The 22,462-nt window shown below is 42.8% G+C and overlaps 2 protein-coding genes across 4 annotated transcripts in view; one reads left to right on the forward strand and one right to left on the reverse strand.

The window, feature by feature from the left end:
- Positions 1-3,296, forward strand: part of IPPK (inositol 1,3,4,5,6-pentakisphosphate 2-kinase) — a 59,261-nt gene extending 55,965 nt beyond the window's left edge. For all 3 annotated transcript variants that reach the window (XM_010835992.1, XM_010835990.1, XM_010835989.1), the window contains one exon: positions 1,467-3,296. In XM_010835992.1, coding sequence (XP_010834294.1) covers positions 1,467-1,692 — 226 coding nt within the window. In that variant the 3' untranslated portion in view covers positions 1,693-3,296. The remainder of the gene's footprint in view (positions 1-1,466) is intronic.
- A 684-nt stretch (positions 3,297-3,980) lies between these two features.
- The window catches only part of CENPP (centromere protein P), a 233,056-nt gene continuing 214,574 nt past the window's right edge, over positions 3,981-22,462 (reverse strand). The window contains exons 6-8 of the mRNA XM_010835988.1: positions 5,887-5,966; positions 4,645-4,736; positions 3,981-4,302 (exon numbers count right to left, since the gene is read on the reverse strand). Coding sequence (XP_010834290.1) covers positions 4,172-4,302; positions 4,645-4,736; positions 5,887-5,966 — 303 coding nt within the window. The 3' untranslated portion in view covers positions 3,981-4,171. The remainder of the gene's footprint in view (positions 4,303-4,644; positions 4,737-5,886; positions 5,967-22,462) is intronic.

The following is a 22,462-nucleotide window of genomic DNA, read 5'->3' on the forward strand; positions in this document are numbered from 1 at the left end:
ATCTGGGCTCACTGGGAGCTTGAGGCTGACCAGTAGGCTCCTCAGGAGTGCCCTGCACCATGCTCTCACCAGACTCTGTGTGATGGATTCTTTTCTTGATCCACGTCATCTTGTCAGGTGTTGGTTCTGATGTGATGTGTGGTTTCCTATAAAATGTGCAGCCCTGGTGAGGGCCAGAGATGTTCACTGTCCTAGCCCAGGTGCATGAAGCTTGGGTTTCAGGCCCTGAGAGTGAGACTCAGAAGCAAGACCTTAATTTGTATACATGTTCTCTGCTGTTCAGGAGGGAGTAGCTAAGACCCCAGCAACTGAGCCAGGGATTCATTTTTCTTATAAACAGTATTTCTGAGCAGGAATTGAATGAGAGTCTAGGCCTTAATTAGGTTATTAGATAGGAATGTTTTTATCTGCCTTCCCTCTCCCAGGCAGGACCTTTAGAAATTGGTATTTTATTTATTTGTTTTTAATAATGTCTAAATCTAGAATAGTATGCATGGAGAAACCAGAACTCCTTAATACTTCTCTCTCGGGCTAAACCGAGCTTGTATAATGTATTTAACCAATCATCTGGATGCACACTGAGAGCACTTTGAGAGCTAAGTGGTATATACAGAAATGTTAGTACAAAACTCAGAACTAGCCTGCAAGTGTTTTGGTTGTTGCTGTTGTTCTAAGTCATGTCTGACTCTTGGTGACCCTATGGACTGCAGCATGCCAGGCTTCCTGGTCCTTCACTATCTCCTGGAATTTGCTCAAATTCATGTCCATTGAGTTGGTGATGCTATTCAGCCATCTCATCCTGTTGTCCCCTTCTCCTTCTGCCCTCAGTCTTTTCCAGCATCAGGGTTTTTTCCCAGTGAGTCAGCTCTTCGCATCAAGGGTTTTAAGTACAAGTAATTGTTTATATTTTGTTATAAGCATACAACTATTCCAATATTTAGAAAAACCACAAAGCCAAACCCTAAGAAAATAGAAAACATTACAGACACAATTTGAGAACAAAACATGAAACCAGACCTCTCTTTCCTAATGTGAAAAAGCATAGAGGAGCAAGAGTTTCTCACCAGACATGGGAAAAGATATGTAAAGAGAAGTCTGTTCTTAACATTTTATGCATTTGGCTGTTGTATGGCTAGATCTACTTTCTTTTTCTTAGGTTTTGTAATACTTGGCTCATGATAAGTAACATTTTTAGCGTTTGTTTATACTACTGGGATATGGGGAATATCAGTTGCATAGTCTACTTAATTGCTTTTCCATCTTTCTGCACTTTAACCCTTTCTTATCTGGTGTGCTGGTAGGTATCACAGTAGGTGCCTCTCTTGCAGAAGCTTCAAGCATGAGGCATACAGCTGGCACAGATAGAGATGGAATGCATATAGATGCACAGAACGGGTGCTCTTTGTGAGCTGAGTTGAAAGGATTTGGGAGGTTTGTGTATTCTGAAATTGCTCTTTTGCTTCCAGCTCCGATCAAAGGCCTGTTGTCCCTTCATCGAGATCTAGGTTTGCCTTCTCTGTGTCTGTGCTGGACCTGGACCTCAAGCCCTACAAGAGCATTCCTCATCAGTATAAACTGGATAGCAAGATAGTCAACTACTATTTAAAGACCGTACATGCCAAAGATGCCACCGTGATGTCGACAAGGTTCAAGGAAAGCGAAGACTGCACGTTAGTTCTCCATAAGGTCTAACCTTTTTCTTGTAGTGGCTTTGAAACTTGAACACAGAATGTGAAGGTTGAATGATAGAGCTATTTTCTGTTGTGTAGGGTGACTTCTGGCTGTGAATGTTTTTGCTTTTCAAGCCCTGTTCAGGTGGGACTGCCTCTAGGAGACATGGAATGCCCTATTAGAGACAGCTTCCAGGACAAGGAATGTTGGACATGAGCCCAGCAGTGTGCTGTGTCCCTGGAGGCCCCCCTGGGCAGTTCTCCCTTTCCACCCAGGGTTCACATCTAATCTCTAAAAAGCCTTATAAGACCCCAGGTTTGGATCTCCTACCACCAGAATCCTAACATAGAAAACTTGAATTGTCACATACACCTTACAGTTGGACTTTGAAGAAAACACAGATACTACTGGAACATTCCCAGCTGAGTTACCTGGTCACTCTTCCAACACAAGCCGTGTGTCAGCGCAGGTTTAGTAGTTCCCTGCTGTGGAGAGCACTGAGTTGCTGATGTGGACGTCAGTTCTGAGCAGCGGACTCACAGTCCGTGTGGAGGTGCTGGACCCACTGCTCTGCTCAGGGTCAGCAGGGAGCGTGGGACTCAGGGCAGGGGTAGACACCACTCATGCGAGCACTGACTTTCTATTTTGTGTTGAATGATTTTATCTTTAACTTTAGGGGAAACAAGGTATCCTTTCCCACCTGAAATTGCTGCTGTGGAAGCTGAAAGCAGAGCTGTAACTCTGAGCTGCTATGCCCAGGGTGGGTGTCGTGGGGTGCCTGTGCGTCTGCCAGTTCTGTGTTCTGACATTTTTGGATGTTTGGGAAACCTCAGCTACTTCTGCCAGGGTCAGCATCCTGATTCGGGTTTCACTAAGATGTGTGGTGTTGGTGGCCTTGAGTAATTCTGGACCACCTCCCCATCGGGGCTGCCCACGGCCCTGCTTCTGCATGACGAGCGACGCCTGGCTGGCACCAAGAGGGTTCTTGTTGGGGTCACAAAAGCGTGCCCAGCTGCTATGAAAACTGTTGGGAATCTTGGCTTCAGTTTTTTATTCTATGGTAGGTTGTATAGATTATTTATATCATCATTTTGAGGGACTAATGAAGGCTTATTGTAATATAATAGTGAAACCATGAGATTGTATGAAAATACTATACAAAAAATGAGAATATTTTGCTGATTATAATTTTTGTGGGGAATTTTGTGATAAATTGAGAATTATGCTTATTTGAATCAAGCCAGCTCTTCTAGAATTTATTCTTCAGTCCTGTCCTACCATTTACTTCTTACTTCTTCACTCAGAGGTTCAAAAAGATACTCAAATAACACATGCCTCTCATTCATGTGGGATGCTGGGTACAGGGCTTTGGAGATTCCACACATAGGGGTGTGCATGGAGCCCTGTTCTCATGGTCAAGTTGCAGGCTCCAGAGTGCATGGAAGTAGGTAGCTGCCAGAGTTGTTTTGGCCTGAGGTTGTTCCTTGTTGCTGGCCTGGGGTGAGGATGGTCTTGCCCAGCACCAGGGTATGCAGGGGATCCTGAATCTCTTGTGTGTGGAGCTCTGAAACCCCAGCCCCTCAAGGAGGTAGGCTGGGCAGCCTCCTGTTGCCTATTCTGACTGGAGTGAACAGTCTGAAAACAATCACCCTCTATTTGGGGGAAAAAAATTAAAGATGAGTATGTCTTGCTAGAGGGTCTTGACTCAACCCTTTGCACTTCTCACACTCCACCTCAGCCCCTTCCCTGAGGCTTTCATTTGATGGAAACAGTGTTTTCACCCATTCTACTTTAAACTGGCGACTCAGGTCAGTGCAGCACTTAGGACTCTGGGGGACTTTAATGAAGACACTGTTTCTTCTGTGCAGAGGGGCAGGGGGGCTAAGGCCCTGTGTGAAGGGACAATGCCGTGTTTGCTGTCTTATTGCATTTGTTAATGTTAACCACTCTACTTTTTTGTGAAAGACCATGAAGAGTGAATGTCGGAGGACTTGCTGCTGAGAGGTGCTGTGAAAGCCTCCAGTGCTGCTTCTAGAGCCAGGAGGTGAGGAGGGTGGTGTGGCTCCCCTGGGGTGTCTGAGGAATGTAAAAGAATGAGGCTGCACTGGTAAGCCCTCCAGGAGTCCTTCAGTGGTGGATGGTAGGAGGAGGGCCAGCCTTTGAGATGGGCTGGTGCCGCCTCTGCCCTTAGATTCATACCAAGGTAGGGGCATGGTGGCTCCCCATATCCCAGGATGGATAGCCACTTATGTACTTTCTCGGATGTTGAGTTTACTTTTAAAAATACACTATATGTGTCACTTGTTTGGTATTTTGAATTTAAATAACTGTATTTATTTTTCATGTCCTGACAACTTATATATAATGTGCCATAATTGCATAAACATGTTCTAAAGGTAAGGTTTCTAAGTGGAAAAGAGCAAATGTTTATATTCAATAAAATCACACACCTCCAGGTGCAGCATCTTACTCCTACGTGTAGTTGTTCACTGTTTGGGAATTAGCTGCTTTCCTCTGTGCAAAATGATTTAATCAGGCTTTCTAGAGTGGCTTCAATGCCCAGCACGCCCAGTAGGGTTCGGAAGCTGAGAGGAGCAGTTTCTATGACTCTGTTCTTGTCCAGTTCCAGGGCTGTAAAGAAAATAAATCGGGTAAGACACTTCACCAAGACACTTCCCTCATTCTCAACTGGCTGCACTGAAGAGAAGCCAGGACAACTGAATCACCTTGACCCAGGCCCCTCCCCAGTTCCTGAGGCAGAGACATCAGGCCCTCACAGCCTGGGGGGGCCTTACAGGGGCAACCCCACTTCCATGTGCTTTTTGAGGGATTATGGACAAAAAAATATTTTGAAAACCTATTTTAAAAGTACATCAGTGAGATTTTTTACTTTTGATTCTTGCCATATAAAACCAGATGAAATGAGCAGGTGTCTGTGTTGAACACAGTGAGAAATCACCAGAACATCCTTACCTCGCAACGGCACTTTGGTGAGAAGATCCAGCTTTGGCAAAACCTTCCCTTCTTCATCTATTTGTATCCTCCAAACAATGACTAGTTCAAATCTGAAAGAGGTAAGATGCATTGCTGAGTGCTTTAAAAACCAGACTAAACTGTATGCAGCATTTGACTCTCTAGAGGAGAGGATGCCTCCATGGGCAGGAATGCTGCTGTCTTCCCAGTCACCCTTGGAGTTGCTGCCCTTCCCCAAGGCTGTGTTCAGACTCCCTTGATCTTAAAGACCCACAAGTGAACAGGAAGTATGGCCAGTTCAACATGAGAAGATATTCAGCATCATTAACATACAGGAAAATGACCACAGGGAGTTACTGTTTTGTGCCCACTACATGTTAATGTGACCGTACAAGTGAAGTACAGGATATCCAGCAACGAGAACTTAAAAGATTACTGGTGGGAAATACGAATTGATAAACTACTTTAAAAGGAATTTGGCAGTGATAGCTGAATCTGCCCTATGACCCAGGAATTTCATTTCTAAGTATATGCTTAAGAGAAGCCTGTGTACTCGTGTGCCCAAGGACATAAACAGGAATGTTAGAAATAGTGGAAGATAATGATAACCCAAAGGCCCAAGACTTGAAGAATGCAGAAATACATATATTCACCTAATGGCGTGTAAGCAGTGAAAATGAATTAGCTACAGCTATAGGCACCACCACAGGTGAATTTTGGAAATAATGTTGAATAACAAGGCATGTTCCAGAGGCTTACATAACCACACCATTTTAAGGCTTGGAACGAAACATCTGTAGGCGCAGGTCACAGAAGCACATCCTGCCCACGTGCACATAAAGGTACCCACAGTGGGCGGAAGGGGACCTGGGTGACTTCTCCCCTCACTACTTGCAGACTCCCCACCTTTCTTGAAATAAGTCGATGAAAATAGAACTCCACCCCTCTGGCCTCCCCTCCTTGGCCTCCCCTCCCTAAGGACTCCAGCAGTGAGACCAGCACCTGCTGGACTTTTCCTCATAGATCCCATTTGTGTTTACAGTCCCCACGTTCCCCTCCTCCCTCACCCAGCAAGCTCCCCCTGGTGCTCTCCTGCCATCGCTGCTATCTGTTATAACTCCACAAACACATCTCAAGATGTCAGTTAGGTGGTTTACATTTGTTTTCTACTATTTATAATCGTTTTTAACAGGAAAGAACTGTCTGGGTTGGGGAGGGACTTGGTGGGGCCTGTGCACTCACCCAGGTTGACTGGGGTTCCTAATGCCCATGCAGCTGGAGGAGGCCCCCTCTGAGAGCTGCACAGCTTCTGGGTACTTTTCCTGTGGGGAGAAGAAACAGAGAAATCTGTGGGGTGTGTCTTGCATTCCCTGAAAATCTTAATTATCAGGCGTGCCACTTTCTCATCTAGGCATCATGGCATCCTGGCCGTGGCCATCCGCTCGTGGCTTCTGTGCTCATCAGCCCTGCCTGTTCTAGATCTCTACTGCCACACAGCCTCCTGGATTCCACACTGACAACCACCCAGTGTTAACAAGTTACATGACTGCATTCTGATTTTCCTGGCTTGTCTACCCAGGGCCCTGCAGCATTTGGCCAACATACTTCCTCTGTCTTGTCCCGTGACCTGGACAGCTTGCGGAGGCTGGCCACACATGCTGGCCAGCTGCCTCATGAAGGTGATGCTGATCCTGATGACTGAAGTGAGGTGCTACATGCTAGGTTTCTTATTGTAAAGCAAATGTTTTTCTTCAGAGCTTTAACATTTGGCCCAAAAGCCTTTCAAACTGAGGTCCGTGGGCTTGCCGCTCCAACAGTGGGTACTTCCACCCTACCTTCACACTTGCTGCTGAATGGCCCTGGCCCGCAAACTGGTAACTGCATGCAGACAGCTCCTCCACAGCCAGCGTGGGGCTACCTGAGCTCTCCTAGTGACCTACGGGTCTCACCAGGCATGGTGTCTGGCAATTCTGGGTAATAGGTTTTCAGAAAGCATGCTCTGCTAGAGCTCAGCTTCATGATTAGATCATGTACCGTTTTAGAGTTGAAAGTATTCTCTCTTAAACGAAAATGAAGTAGAATTTCACAAATTTCTAGGGGTTGACTCCCCCCGACCCCATGTAATAGTTTTGGAACTGTCTGCTTCTTTCTGTTATTTGTAGTGGGCCCTGGGAACCTCCAGTATTAGACTTGACTTGTAGGTCATTAGAACAACAAAGCTTTGCAGGAATCCAAACAGAATGTTTATAACAGAGTAATGAGTGGCTCTGTCTTCAGTTCTTGGAAAACTTTTTTGTTTGTTCTTATAAGAACAGATTGTGGGGTTGGGGTGATATGACAGAGACTTAAAGTAGGCTCCACAGTGAGATTTCAAGTTCCACAAGGGACAGCTTTTGAAAGACATATTTTCTTTCCCTCTTCTTACAGCTCTTGCTATAGAAACAGACACCTGGGCTGATGCTGAAATCAGATGTAAGCCCTGCCACGTCCCAAATCCAAACCTACACCCTGCCCTGAGGGCCACCCTAAGCCTCATGGAAGGACAGTGAGGTGCAGCTTCATCTGAGAAATGCTTGGTCTAGCAGCCAATCAGACAGCCCCCCTCCCCCTGCAAGACAAGGGACAAGACTGGAACTGTTGTGGGCAGAACCTATGGGCTTCAGAGGATGGGGCCTTCCTGAGGCCACAGGTACTTGAAGGGCTGAACAAAATAAGCTCCCTCAAATGAGGTCTTGTGGGGACAAAGTTGTGTCACAACTTTTAAAGGACCAGCCCACATATCAGTGAGCTTGTTGCCAGCGTGTGAGGCCAGTGCTCCCAGACCCGTGTGTGAAAGATGCTGATGGAGCAAGAACACATCCAAACACCAAGCCATTCTGACCAAAGGCTGGGGTGGGCCTGGTTTAAACTTACAGATGATTTCTAATTTCAGAGAAACAGTTTTTATGAGAAAATGTATACCTAAAATTTTTAAATGGAAAGTGCTGGCTGGTTTTTAAACCTCAGGCTCTTCTAAATTAATAACAACTGTATGAGGAATGTAAAGGAGAACATGTGACTGTGGCAGTATAACTTCCAGGCTGAGCTGAAAGCACGTGGCCTGGGTCAGTTCCAGCGTGAGGTCCAAGGGCTTGGTCTGCCTCCAAGCAGACCTCAGCCTCTCTAGGCCTTCTTCTCATGAGCAAAAGGAGGGTTTAGATTAAAAGCTTTCACTAAAAAAAATAAATAAATAAAATGTATTCCTTTTAGTTTTTAAAATAAAAACCAAAAGTAGAAATGCTGACATTAGGAAGAGATCGGGCATTTCTGGAGAGCTCTTAGGGACTTGTGTGGAAAGTTTCCTTTTATACAAGTTAATAATATTGCCCCATTTATCCAGCTTCATTCACTTGCCTGGTGACCTCAAATATTCAAAGCTGACAGGAAGAAAGCAACTAAAGGCTGAAGAGGAGCCCAGAGACACAACATAAACAGCAAAGTCTGGATACCGTTGCTGATAGTTAGAAATACAAAGCGTGGGTCTCCTTGACAGAGTGTACGCATACAGGTGGCCTGGAGGGAGAAGACAGAGAAGTTGGAAAAAGTGATACAACTAAATGCAAAGTGGGTCTGAGGTCATGGCCAAATATCAGTACATTTCAAAAGCAATTAAAAGTTCTACATATTACTGTATTTGACATTCAAAAAAGACAACAGAATCCCCAAGAAAGGATTAAGATGATGAACTCAGATAAGGCAGCCATCTGGCCAGTGTGTTTTAGAATATTTAACATGAAAAAATAGCTGCACACACACACAAAAAGGTTGACAGGAAAGTTATCAGCCTGACTTGGAAATCACCTGAGACACTTCACGTTCCGCCACTAGTAAAACTAAGGTCCGGGCCTGGAACCTAAAGGGAGCAAATGGGAGCCTTGTGCTTCACAGTGTTGTTGGGAAGGCTGGAACAGGCTGCGTTGTGCTGATCCTGTACATACACTGCGCCTGTCAGTCTTTCACAGGAAGTTTGTCCTAAGTGGTGATTCAAAAATGGATGTTTAGAACTTTCCTGGTGGTCCAGTGATGAAAGACTCCATACTCCTGATGCTGGGGGCATGAGTTCAATCCCTGGTCGAATTAAGATCCTGCATGATACCAGGCTCCTCTGTCCATGGAATTTTCCAGGCAAGACTACTGGAGTGGGTTGCCATTTCTTTCTCCAGGGGATCTTCCCGACCTAGGGATCAAACCCAGGTCTCCCGCATTGCAGGCAGAGGCTTTACCATCTGAGCCACCAGGGAAGCCGCATGATACACAGTGCAGCCAAAAAAAAGGGGTGGGGGTTGTGTGTGTGTTTATTTAGCTGCTTGCCATGTGTCTGGAGTCTGCAGTCAAGAACTCTCCTGGTGTTTATGATAGAAAAAATGGTAGCCTTGAGAAAGCTGGGAATTTGTTATTCATCCCAGTTTTATACCTGAGACCCACTTTACTGTTGGAATGGCTGCTGGATGCTGGTCCAAAAGGAAGAGAATTTTAAACAGAACTTTAGAGAAAACCAACCATGTATTACCGATCAGTCATACTATCCTAGTTTACTCCCCCCTGCCACTTAAATAAATGGAAACCTTGAATCTTGAGCTTAAATGTATCCTTGAGTGTTCACAGATATCTAGAGCAAGTGGTAGTCATGATACCCCTCATCCCTGGACACTCAGTGGCATTTCCCCAAACAGGGCCATCTTCCTGCTTTACCGAAACATAACATTCCAACCAGAAATTTTCAGATGTTCCCAGCTCCCTCCTGTGACCATCGCACTCTCCCCGCCCCAACTGCCCCAGGCAGTTTTGGCAGTTTGGAAAATGAGGCCTCTTGGGCCTCAGTCCACGTCTGATGTCTCCTCATGATGCCACATTGGGAGTGCTCCAGAAATGCTGCTGTGCTTCTGGGGTGACCCAAAAGCCACCCTTTCCCCCCTGTTATTGGAATTTTCCAAGGGGACATCATGAGACCAGGCTACTGTCTGGCTCCTCAGACATCCACTCATCAGCCTGGGCCTGCTGGTGCCTCAAAGCTGAGTCAACCACACAAGGGGTGCCAAAGGGTGACTGTCTCCATCATTCCTTCCACACTGGCAAGTAGATTTTCACCAGAAAAACGAGCTTTTACTTCTCCCTTATTTATTTTCTATCAGCACTGACTCACAAATCACTGATTTATTCAACGTATATCAGTGTTTCTTTAGGAAGCTGATGGTATTTAGAAACCAAGACCTAGGCTCATTGCTCCTGGGGCTTTGGTGGCTTCCAGGCTCTCTCAGGGGTAAGAACTTGGTAAGACAGGTTGGTGTGACACATGCACGAGCATGCACATACCATAGCCCTTTGGGAATCCTTCTGCACACGCATACTAACAAACAAGCAGGTGATGACCTCAATACCTCTATCCACGCCCCAGAATTTTCTAGCCTTCTTCCTTCTGCAGCTATAAAATCACTCTACTCCTAGGAAGGAAGAGAGCTTACATAAATAATCCCCTTATACCTTCCCTGTTTAAAATGGAAAGGGGAAATTTAGGCAAGCAAAATCAATCAAATATATAGCCAAGAAACATACACCCTGCAATAACTCTGAAGGCAAGTGTACCCGTAAAAGATCTACTCCATTAAGAGTACTAGACAATAAATATCACTTCAGGTGGGGATACAAGTCCAAGAAGTAGTTCTTAAGATTTTTAAGATTGTCATTTTCATTCTAACTAATTGGGTAGCAACTGTACTTTTGTATGTAGTCTGTTCCCTTCTAGACTAATAATTAAAAAGCAAGGCAAGTTGGTTTCTTTTACAGTAGTCAGAAATGATAATTAAGAAGCTGAACACACACACACACACACACACACACATACGTGTAATAATCAGCACTAGAAACTCTTTAAATTTCACAACTTTCTCTTCATACAGTTTTTAACATGTAATTGTGCCAGCAAAATAATGAAATGCAGGCAGATGATGAAAGTAATATTCAGCTATTCACTGGTAATTTTATTGTTACTAATACAACTCTCACTATTTTATATATCTCAAAGTAATGTGCAAAGCATTGAAACTGATCATAATTTAAACTTACTATGGTCTGGGCACTTCCCTAGTGGTCCAGTGGCTAAGACTCTGTGATCCCAATGAAGGGGGCTTGGGTTCAATCCCTGGTCAGGGAACTAGATCCCACATGCTGCAACTAAAGACTGCACATGCCACAGCTAAGAGCCAGCACAGCCAAATAAAAGAGACTTTTTTAAAAGTTAAAAAAAAGAGAAGTTACTATGGTCTAATTTGAATTTTTTCATAGATTCACAGACATTTTGAGCTTTTAAGGTGTTTTCTCTTTCAAAAGACACATTACACATCCACACTGGCACATACGATTTAACAGCCAAAGCCTCTGACTGTGTGGATCACGATCAATTGTGGGAAATTCTGAAGGAGATGGGAACACCAGACCACCTGACCTGCCTCCTGAGAAATCTGTATGCAGGTCAGGAAGCAACAGTTAAAACTGGACATGGAACAACAGACTGGTTCCAAATAGGAAAAGGAGTATGTCAAGGCTGTATATTGTCACCCTGCTTATTTAACATATGCAGAGTATATCATGAGAAATGCTGGGCTGGAAGAAGCACAAGCTGGAATCAAGATTGCCGGGAGAAATATCAATAACCTCAAATATGCAGATGACACCACCCTTATGGCAGAAAGTGAAGAAGAACTAAAGAGCCTCTTGATGAAAGTGAAAGACAAGAGTGAAAAAGTTGGCTTAAAACTCAACATTCAGAAAACGAAGATCATGCCACCTGGTCCCATCACTTCATGGCATATAGATGGGGAAACAGTGTCAGACTTTATTTTTGGGGCTCCAAAATCACTGCAGATGGTGATTGCAGCCATGAAATTAAAAGACGCTTACTCCTTGGAAGGAAAGTTATGACCAACCTTGATGGCATATTAAAAAGCAGAGACATTACTTTGCCAACAAAGTTCCGTCGAGTCAAGGCTATGGTTTTTCCAGTGGTCATGCATGGATGTGAGAGTTGGACTATAAAGAAAGCTGAGAGCCGAAGAATCGATGCTTTTGAACTGTGGTGTTGGAGAAGACGCTTTAGTGTCCCTTGGACTGCAAAGAGATCTAATGAGTCCATCCTAAAGGAGATTAGTCCTGGGTGTTCACTGGAAGGACTGATGCTGAAGCCGAAACTCCAATAATTTGGCCCCCTGATATGAAAAGCTAACTCACTGGAGAAGTCCCTGATGCTGGGAAAGATTGAGGGCAGGAGGAGAAGGGGACGACAGAGCATGAGATGGCTGGATGGCATCACCGACTCAATGGATGTGGGTTTGGGTGGACTCCGGCAGTTGGTGATGGACAGGGAGGCCTGGTGTGCTGCGGTTCATGGGGTTGCAAAGAGTCAAACACGACTGAGCGACTGAACTGAACTAACAGTTATAGGCCCCATGTCCTTAATATGCATTAGCTCATTCAAAGATGACAGCAGTCATATGAAGCCATTGGTATAATGCCCATTTAAATGAAACTGAGGCTTAAAAAAATTAAGATACTTGCTCAAGATTGCACAACTAGTAAACAGATTCAAAACTAAGGCAATCAGATTCCAAAACCTGAGCTAATAAATAATACTACCATTTCACATTTCCAAATTCAACTATAGTTGTAATACAGAGGCCAAGTGTGATTACAATCAACTTGTAACATAATTCATGCTGGCAACTGATTTTGAAGGTACAAACAAAACCATTTTGATTGGGAAACACAATAGCCCCTAAAGGTTTGTTCACATATTCCATATGGTATAAGACTTACTAGGTCCCTAATGGTAACGGGCTCCTGACCTAGTGCAAGCAACTTGCTGTGCGTATATTTTTTGGCTGCCCTATGTGGCTTGCTAGGTCTCATTCCTGGACCACGGATTGAACCCAGGCCATGGCAGTGAAAGCCCAGAATCCTATCCACTAGGCTACCAAGGAACTCCCCTGTGCCTCTTTTTTATTAGAGGTTCTTAGTTTTCTCTCCAGAGGAGTGAGGTTGCATTGCAGAGTCCAGGCCCCTTTTAGTAGTGCCAAGCTTTTTCACACAGGCCTTCTGTCAGGGCGAGGATGGACTGCCTCTCATATAGACTTTCTACTAATTCTTCTACCCACAGTTCCTCTTTCAGAGGTTCCAGAGAACAAATCGGTTGATTTGTTCCTTCCTCCAAGGAAGATAGCTTTCCCAGTCTCCTGCGTGCTGAGAGTCAGGCACAGCTGGAAAGCTTTGGCTTGGAGGTCATTTGTCAGTGGCAATGGCCCCTGAGGCCCTGCCCCCAGGGACGGTTCCCATACTCCCAGGGAAAGTCAAAGCAACCTCCAAACGACTGTTCCGGCATGTTCCCTTCAGGGGTTAGGTCTCAGCTTTGTCTGGGCCTCATCAAACTATAATTATCTGCTTCCTGAATGTACTGCTGCCTTCCTCTGGCCTATCCTTCATTTTTGTGTATTATGTCTTTTAAAACTCTCTCTACTGTCATTTCTGAAGAATTTTAGCAGAGTGGCTGATGAAGGTAGTATGTTTCAATGGTCCACTTTGGAGACCTTTTACATTTATATTTTCAATTTTCCCTCATACTTGCTGAATAGTTTGGGTATAGAATTTAAGGTTTAAATAGTATTTAAATTATTTTATATATAAAGCTAATGATATATGTCCAAACTTGTATTCTCGAGTCCTATGTTAAAATGCTTTCAAGGCTGGAGCACTGGGATGACCCAGAGGGATGGGAATGGGGAAGGAGATGGGAGGGGGTTTCAGGATGGGGAACACATAAACCCATGGCTGATTCATATCAATGTATGGCAAAACCCACTACAATATTGTAAAGTAATTAGCCTCCAATTAAAAAAATAATAAAATAAAATGCTTTCAGTTTTTCAAAATGGAAAGAAAATAAATAATTAAGTCAACTCATGTCCTTAGAAATAGAGGAAATCCCCACCCTGTGACAAAATAAAAGGGCATAAATAATGTTTGTAACTAAAATTTTATTTTTTTAAAGGCATAATTAATCCATTTTTATTGTGAAAGGTAAGTAAAAAGATCTTAGTTCTTTTTAAATATAAGTCAAAAGTAAAAAATTCATTTTGCTGCTGCTGCTGCTAAGTCGCTTCAGTCGTGTCTGACTCTGTGCGACCCCATAGACGGCAGCCCACCAGGCTCCCCCGTCCCTGGGATTCTCCAGGCAAGGACACTGGAGTGGGTTGCCATTTCCTTCTCCAATGTATGAAAGTGAAGTCGCTCAGTCACGTCCGACTCTTCGCGACCCCATGGACTGCAGCTCACCAGGCTCCTCCGTCCATGGGATTTTCCAGGCAAGAGTGCTGGAGAGGGGTGCCATCGCCTTCTTCATGTAGCTAAAATTTTAAATGGTTCAAATCTTGTACTATATCAAGTCCTGATAGCTTTATTGTCATAAAACAAAATGAATATTAGGCAAGAGAATTAAAATGTGAGAGTGGAAACAAGTCTTGGTGAAATAATCCAAAGGACAATAATAATATATTCTATTTGCACAATAGTTCTAACTTTGCCAGATCTTTACATATTTATTCACATGATACCTTTATGAATCAGGGATATAAAATTATGCACACTTTAAAAATAAGGGAAAAAAGGCTCATAGATTTGCAACGCTGCTCCAATGACCCTGAGCCCAATGTAAAGAAGCCAAGCTGAGCTGACTTCCTAACTCCAATGCCTTTCTTGAAGCAAATTTCAGGTGACCCATGGTCCAGCTCAGATAAACTCACCCTGAAACCAATAAGGCTTATGCTTCAGGGACCAACACCTCCCTCCACGTACATGGGCTCCTTTCAAGCCCCTCTACTGAATTCAAAACAAGTTTTTTAGAACAGTTTTAGGTTGACAGAAAAATTGGAAGGATAGTACAGAGTTCCTGTATTATTAACATCTAATATTGGTGTGGTATATTTATTACAATCAATGCACCAATATTGAGATATCACTTTTATAACTGAAGTCTATATTTTATTTAGCTATCTTAGTTTTTACTTAATGTCCATTTTCTGTTTCAGAATTCCCACTCAGGATCCCACATGACAGTTTTGTGAGAGGTAGGAAAATTCACCTAGATCCTTACTCTATATACACCTTCTTATGTTCTGCCATGGGTTTAAGTATTATTCTAATAAGGGGCTCCAATTTTTTTTTTTTTACCTAGACTCTTAGAAAATGCACAGTTGTTCTTTGGGTCTTAGAGTAACACATCTGGCAGTGCCCTTAGAACCAGGCCGGAAGAAGGGGTCAGATGATCCTGGGCTTGACTTGAGACTCAAAACAGGTAATAAGAGAGGAGCAAACATGAAAACGCTTTCACATATGCATCTGTCTACAGATCATCCATGAGCTGGCAAAATGCATCTTATAATAATCCAAATTTTTAGCATGGACTAGCTCTTGAATTGATTGAGGACAGAGGATTTTCTTTGCTGCCTTGTCCTCAAACTGCTTTATTTTCCTAGAGAAATTCTTAAGTAAAAGTATTTCAAATTCATCCTCTCACACACAATGAGACCTACACACATGATGAACTTGGATTGATAATTCATCACTCAAAATGATTTGCAGCGTGGCTGTTGTGTGGAACTATTGTGGACTGTCAGACCTGTTTTTCTTTGCCTGGCAAGCGTTCTTATTACCCTTACTCTGGCAACAGACCTGTCCCTTTCATAGGATTGGCTCAGGTCATCATAGACTGTTAGCTCCTCACAAACAGCATATAATGTACCCTGGGCCAAATGACAGATGCTGGGAGGACAAAACCTTTTCCAGCAGGAGCTGTTCAGGCTGTGCGAGGCCTGTGTGTTGCCCTGATAGACAACCAGCAGAGAATCGTGCAGAAATGAGGGCCTCACAACAGGAGGGAAAATCCTCTATCTTGATGTGATCCCCACATGCAGGCTACCCTTTCTTTAATTGTCTGAACTACTCCAGCTCTTTGCTACAACTGGAGTGACTAACTTTGCTTTTTGTTAAGCCAATGTGAATTTACATTTCTGTCTGTGTTGAAAGAGCTCCAATAAAAACACTGGGTACTTTGTTAAATGCTGGGTATGTCCTGGAACAAAATAACACTGAGCATCAGGAAAGTAAAAATAAAAACTACAAATGGAATACCACAACATACACACCTGAATGGCTACAAACAGCTGACAAAACCAGTGTTGAAACTGATATGAGCAACTGTTACCCTCACACCCTGCTGGTGAGAGTGTAAATGGGCACCGTTATTTTGACAACACCTCCAAAAGCTGAACATACATGTACCCTAAGATTCAGCAATTCTACTCAACATAAACATGTACCAGTATCACCAAAAGACATGAGCACATAGCAGCACTGTTTACAACTGCCAGGACCTGGAAAGGGCCAGGGACAGAGCCCTGGGTGAACGCTTTGTGGCTCATCCATGTGACAGAAGGCTCAAGGGCTGTGAAATGAATGGTCACCAGTTACACTCCACATGGATGGATCTCAGGGACAGTGAATGCAGTGACAAGCATCAACCCGTCTTGTAGCACCTGTGGCAGGTGGGTGGGCCCTGGGGGCTGCTCCTGCTCTGCTTCCTCTTCCAGTGAATGGTTCTGTAATTTTGTGAAAAATCATCCAGCTGTGCATTTACGATGTGTGTGTCCTTTCCTGTATCTATATATTTCAACAAAAAATTAAAATACAAAAGACAGCACCCCTCAGCCCATGAAGTATACAACCTAGTGAAGACAGACCATAAGCAAGTAAACACAGAAATGCTTCCCCTCTGCCTCTGCCATCCAGGGTGGAGAAAGCTTTGTTCTTTTTCTCATCCGGAAGCCCAGTAGCCATCTCAATTACTTTGCTATCTTTTTTGGGTCTTCTCCAGGTCTGTCATATCTGTCCTGAAGAGCCAAACCTAACTGCATGAAATATGTACAGATATTCTAGGATTTGGGACAAAGAACATAAAATCTATTTTCTTTTACCTGATCATCCTGAATTAAGGCTAACAATCTGCAAGCCTTTCTGGATGCTGAGGTATCTGAAATACTGTTTTGAGAAGTAGTAATATGCCTTTTTTGGGGTCACTACTGATAGCCAAAGGCACATTTTTTTCTGGCCATGCTGCATTGCAATGTGGGATCTTATTCCCTGACCAGAGATCAAGTTCACATCCTTTGCAGTGGAAGCATGGAGTCCTAACCACTGGACTGCCAGGGAAGTCCCCAAGGGCCCATCTTTTGATAGGTATTTTCTGGATTTCTTTTTCCTTGAAGGTCTTATCTTATGCACAATAAATTTTTATTATTTTTTTGTGTCCTCTAACTAATGTTTTCACTGCATTCCCATTCTCTTGGTATTTCAATATGTGGAAAGGCTTAAAGTTGTCCGAAAATATGGAGATTTTACTGTTGACTTCTTCTTGGCTCATTTTATAACTGTTCAATTGCTTAACACTTCTCTATTATGAAAATATGGTCCACGTGACTTTGTTAAACTGGAATTAGTTGAACCACATTTGAGATAAGTGGGCCAAAAGCTGCAGCTTAAAATTTTTTTGTTACATGAAAATTTTACTTGTAAAAACGTTTGCTTGAATGCTTGTAAACATCTTTTTCGTTCTGGCTGCACTGGGTCTTTGTTGCTGTGCGTGGGCTTTCTCCAGCTGCAGCATGCGGGGCTACTCTCTAGTCGTGGTGCCCAGGCCTCTCATGGCAGTGGCTTCTCTTGTAGAGCACGGGCTCTAGAGCATGGCTCAGTAGTTGTGGTGCATGGGCTTAGTTGCCCCACGGCACATGGAATCTTCTTGGACCAGGGATAGAACCTGTGTCCCCTGTACTGGCAGGTAGAGTCTCAACTACTGGACCACCAGGGAAGTCCTGAATGTTTGTAAACTTTCTACTTATCTTTCCTAATCTCCTTATATTAAAGTTCAGCCAATTTGTACATTTAAATAATACTTGAAGAAACATACTAATTTCCAGAGGCTGAGGCTGACCAAAGAAATGGAAAAGGCCTGTACAAACTTATCTTTATTTGGGAACAGAAAGACATCTTGATGAAGGGCCGGAGGGGAACTCAGGCCCCAGGACCCCAGAGGCTTGCCCAACAACAGTCCAAGGTGGATTACGTGGCCCAGCAACAAGAGAAAATGGAAACAGGATGTGAGCCAACAAAGTCGAGCTTTTTTTTTTTTAAAGACAAGACAGTCGAAGGAGATTCCATTTTCCTAAAGGTCATACTTCAGCCTCATATGAATATAAATTCCATCCTGTTTTAAATATCAAAAGCTGTAAGCACAGTATTTATACATTTGCAACAGAAAGAGGGTCCTTTATTTATAAGTGCCAAAAGCACTGAATACTAACCAGATGTGGTTTACTGCCTCTTACAAAGCAAGAAAACATACAGAGAAGAACCAACAGTTGGAGTTTAAAAAAAAATCTTAAAACAAGTATAAAACAATTAAAACAATTTGTCCTACTAACAGAACTGAGTAGCTGAAAGCCCTTTGCTGAAGCATGCCTCCACTGAAATACTACTAGTGAACTTAAGCGGGGTCCTCCTGTTTCTTCCAAGAGCACTAGCAAATAGCTGGGCTTTTCTCCCACACGTTTCTACATGAAAGTGATAATAATGTTCTGGTAAGATGCTCCTAAATGACTGGCCTGCAGACCCTGATTTATGCAAACATGATTATGGTTGTCTGAAATCATTTAACTACTTACAAGAGGAAGGTGATTATTACCTCATGCTTTCCCTAAGTAACCAATCTTTAAGTTCTTGAGGCAAAAATATAATCAGTCTTTTCTTTTGGGTGGGTACTGGGGGTGGGGTGGCGGGGTGGGCAGTGATGGTAATACTGTCTGGTTTGTGTTTATCAGAAAAATACACTATTTAAAACACATTAAAAATATTGTAATCAAAGACTGGATAAAGACTATAAAAGACTGAATGAATAAAGAGGAAATGTGAATATATTATTTTCTATTTAAATTACAACTAGACTTTGTAAGATAGTTTAAAAAGGCATTCAACAACAATGTGAACTATGATAAATAGCTTGAATGTAATACTTTAGTGTAAAAAATAGATTTGCAGGATGCTTAATTTGAAATCTACCTTAAAAGCATACAGAACCACTTCAGATCCACTAGGATATCTATAATAAAAAAGACAGACAATAAAAAGACAAATATTGGTGAGAATGTGACAAATGCAAACCTCAGACGTTGTTGGTGAGATGTAAAATGGTATAGCCACTTAAGAGTTTGGCTGTTTCCCTCCCCCACCCCTCCCCCACACACACACTGCCTGGCGTGCTGCAATTCATGGGGTCACAAAGAGTTGGACACGACTGAGCGACTGAACTGAACTGAACCGAATTGATAAATTCTGAGATGATACGTTCATGTATGAAGTTTTAATTGTCCCTTTAAACCTAGTCCCTATTTTTACACAGGATCCTGTCATTCAAATTTTTCTGCACTGGGACAAACTCCTGAGGATGTCTGACAAAACAACATTCTTTTTTTAAAATACAGCATCTATTTCATTCTCTCTTTCTGGTACTCTTATTGGATTACATTAAACCACCTAATTCTATGCTTAACTGAACTCATTTATTTTCCATCTAATTATCTTTCTAGAAGTTCTTTGTCTGACTTCTTCAAATACATCTTCTAATTTTCTTTTTACTAATATTTAACCTGTTGTTTCATTTATCCACTGGTTTCTAAATTTTAAAATTTCTAATAACATTGAAAAAATGTATAGATGTAAATTTGTTTCTTTTTCCAATAGGTTTTTGTAAAAAAAAAAATTGCTCTGGGGCTTGCCTGGTGACACAGTGGATAGGAATCTGCCTGCCAATGCAAGGATCACCTGGTCCAGGAAGATACCACGTGACGTGGAGCAACTAAGCCCATGTGCCATAACTTCTGAGCCCAAGCCTGCACTCTAGGGCCTGAGAACCACAATTACTGAACCTGGGTATGACAACTACTGACAGCCCTCCAAGAGCCTGTGCTCCCCAACAAGAAAAGCCACTGCAATAGAAGCCTGCACACCACAGCCAAGAGTAGCTCCCGCTCACCATAACTAGAGAAAGCCCGCATGCAGCAACAAAGACCCAGTGCAACCAAACGTAATAAATAAATTTTAAGAAACTGTCCCTTATTTTTAAATTAGGTTTATATTTCAGGTACTTCTTTGATATCTTTAACCTTGTACCTTGTTGTTTTTGTCTAGATTGTTTTATAATTCTCACTTATAGAAGTTTGTTTTATGCAATTAATGCATAATTTTTTAAATGTATACTTGCTTCATCTACAAGCTTCCCTGGTGGCTCAGATGGTAAAGAATCTGCCTGCAAAGCAGGAGACCTGGCTTTGATCCCTGGGTTGGGAAGATACCCTGGAGAATGGAATGGCTACCCATTCCAGTATTCTTGCCTGGAGAATTCCATCGACAGAGGAGCTTGGCAGGCTACAGTCCATGGGGTTGCAAAGAGTCAGATGTGACTGAGTGACTAACACTGTTTCATCTGGGGTCATATTTTTCTGTGACAGTTCTGTGAAACTGTGTGAGAATTTCCCTCTCTAGCAGTTTCAAGGTGGCTTTTCCCAGAGCCTGGAGAAGTCCCTGTATTTACAATTTATATTCCTTTCCAGAGTTGGGCATCTACCTAAACCACACAGGCAGTATAAACTGAGATCCAGTATATATCTATGCCAGGGATCTGGAGACGTGAGTTTCTCCACCTAAGTACTTTCCCTGCAGTTTCTTTGGCCTGGCTGGCAGTTTTCCTCTTCCTCTGTCAACTAACAGAAATCTTTGAGGCCCCAGGCTCTGGGAGGAGGGTTCACCCTAGCATCTGATACAGTCCAGGCTGTCTTCCAGACCCAGGGCCCAAATCTGTGTTCTACCCAGCACTAGCTCCTGTTCTTGCTTTGATTTGTCTCCTTATTTATGGCTCTTGGGACATTTCTTCTTCTTTCTTTTGAGCTTGACTATAGTACTTAAGACATGTTATACTTAATCCAGGATTTCTGAACAATTAAAATGGTGTGAAAGGGTACACATGGTCATCTTAGCCTGCCATATTTACTTTCTTTTTCTTTTTGGCTGAGCTATGAGGCATGCAGGATCTTAGTTCTCCAACCAGAAATGAACCTGTGCCGCCTGCAGTGGAATTGTGTAATCTTAACCACCAGGTTAGTTCCTGACGTATTTAAGTCTCCACTTGCTTTCTTTTTGGTGAGAAATATCACATTTTCATTTCTCTTTAATTATACAAATAATTAACACATGCATCCGCACTATGAAAATCAAATGGTTAAAGGAACTTTCTTGGTGGTCCAGTGGTTAAGAATCTGCCCACCGTAGCAGGAGATATGGGTTTGATCCCTGATCCAGGAAGGTCCCCCATGCCGTGGTGCAACTAAGCCCATGTGCTACAACTACTGAAATCTGCTCGCCTACAGTCTCTGTTTCACAACAAGAGAAAAATCATCACACTGAGAAGCTGGAGCACCCCAACAAAGAGAAAGTCTGTGCAGCAACAAAGACCCAGTGCAGCCATAAAGAAAGAAATATTAAATGGTAAAAGCTAAGTTAAAGTCTTCTTTGACATAACCCCAGTTCTAGTCTGCACTCCTCTGTCCCCAGGTATCTTGCAGATCTCTTCCCATATTACAGATCTCTACAGACCCACAGAAGATAGGAAATTACATCTCAATGAAAAATACCTCAATAGAGAAAATTTAGTGAATAAAATCATATTACACCATATTGTTTTCTCATTTCTTTTCTTCAGTCAACAATGTGTATTGAAGAGCTTTCTCAGTGAAGATAGAGTTTCTATCTGGGGTTGCTGTGTAGTATTCCATTGTGTATTTAATTGCTGTGTAGTATTTAATCACTGTGTAGTATTCCATTGTGAATAATTTTCAAGGGTGTGTCAGCCCATGAGGGAAAATTTCCTCAAAGGAAAGGAATGCTTTTAGCAGAAGGAAGGGAAGATATTGGGCACCAAACAACTGATGTCCACCCTCTACCACCACGTTCTACCAGTCACTCATTGCTACATAATATAAGTATGGTGTTAGGACCATTCCACAGAATACGATGGACACCCCCACAAAACTTCAGGTCGGATGTTGACACTGATGGCTCCATTCATTGCAAGAGGGTATGTATCAAGGCATACAGTAGGCTTAACAAACATCTGTTGAATTCATTGAAGGCACATGACTTACAAGTAAAAAAGCCAAAGGAAACAAAAGTAATGTAGTGAAACTGAGAATTATAGGAGAATGATTGAAAAACAAAGCTTTAAATAAGGAAGTAAATACAGAGAAGTTCTTAGATAGATGTTTTAGTATAAAATCTGGAAAACTTCAGGAAAGACACTTGGTCCAAGACAGAAGCAACTACTGTAATTCCTGGCACATAAGTGCCTGGTGAATAAACAATATGAGTAGTTGGTTAAAACAAACAGAAACCAAAAAATAAAATGCTGAGCACCTAACTCTGTGCCAAAAGTATATGAAACACATACTTAGGCAAGACCCTCATCTGATTTTGAGAGGCAAAGAGGAATTGGAACAAAGCAGATGCATGCTGGGAGTCACTGCTAGCAGCTTGTTTAGAAGGAACTGGCATCCAGTTGTGTGTTACAGTCATGAAATTGGCCAAGATGGTACTGGGGAGGGGCAATGCAGTGCTGAGAAAGAGTCTCTGAGAA

This window comes from Bison bison, unplaced genomic scaffold (genome assembly GCF_000754665.1).
Source record: "Bison bison bison isolate TAMUID 2011002044 unplaced genomic scaffold, Bison_UMD1.0 scf7180017864057, whole genome shotgun sequence".
Taxonomy (NCBI): domain Eukaryota; kingdom Metazoa; phylum Chordata; class Mammalia; order Artiodactyla; family Bovidae; genus Bison; species Bison bison.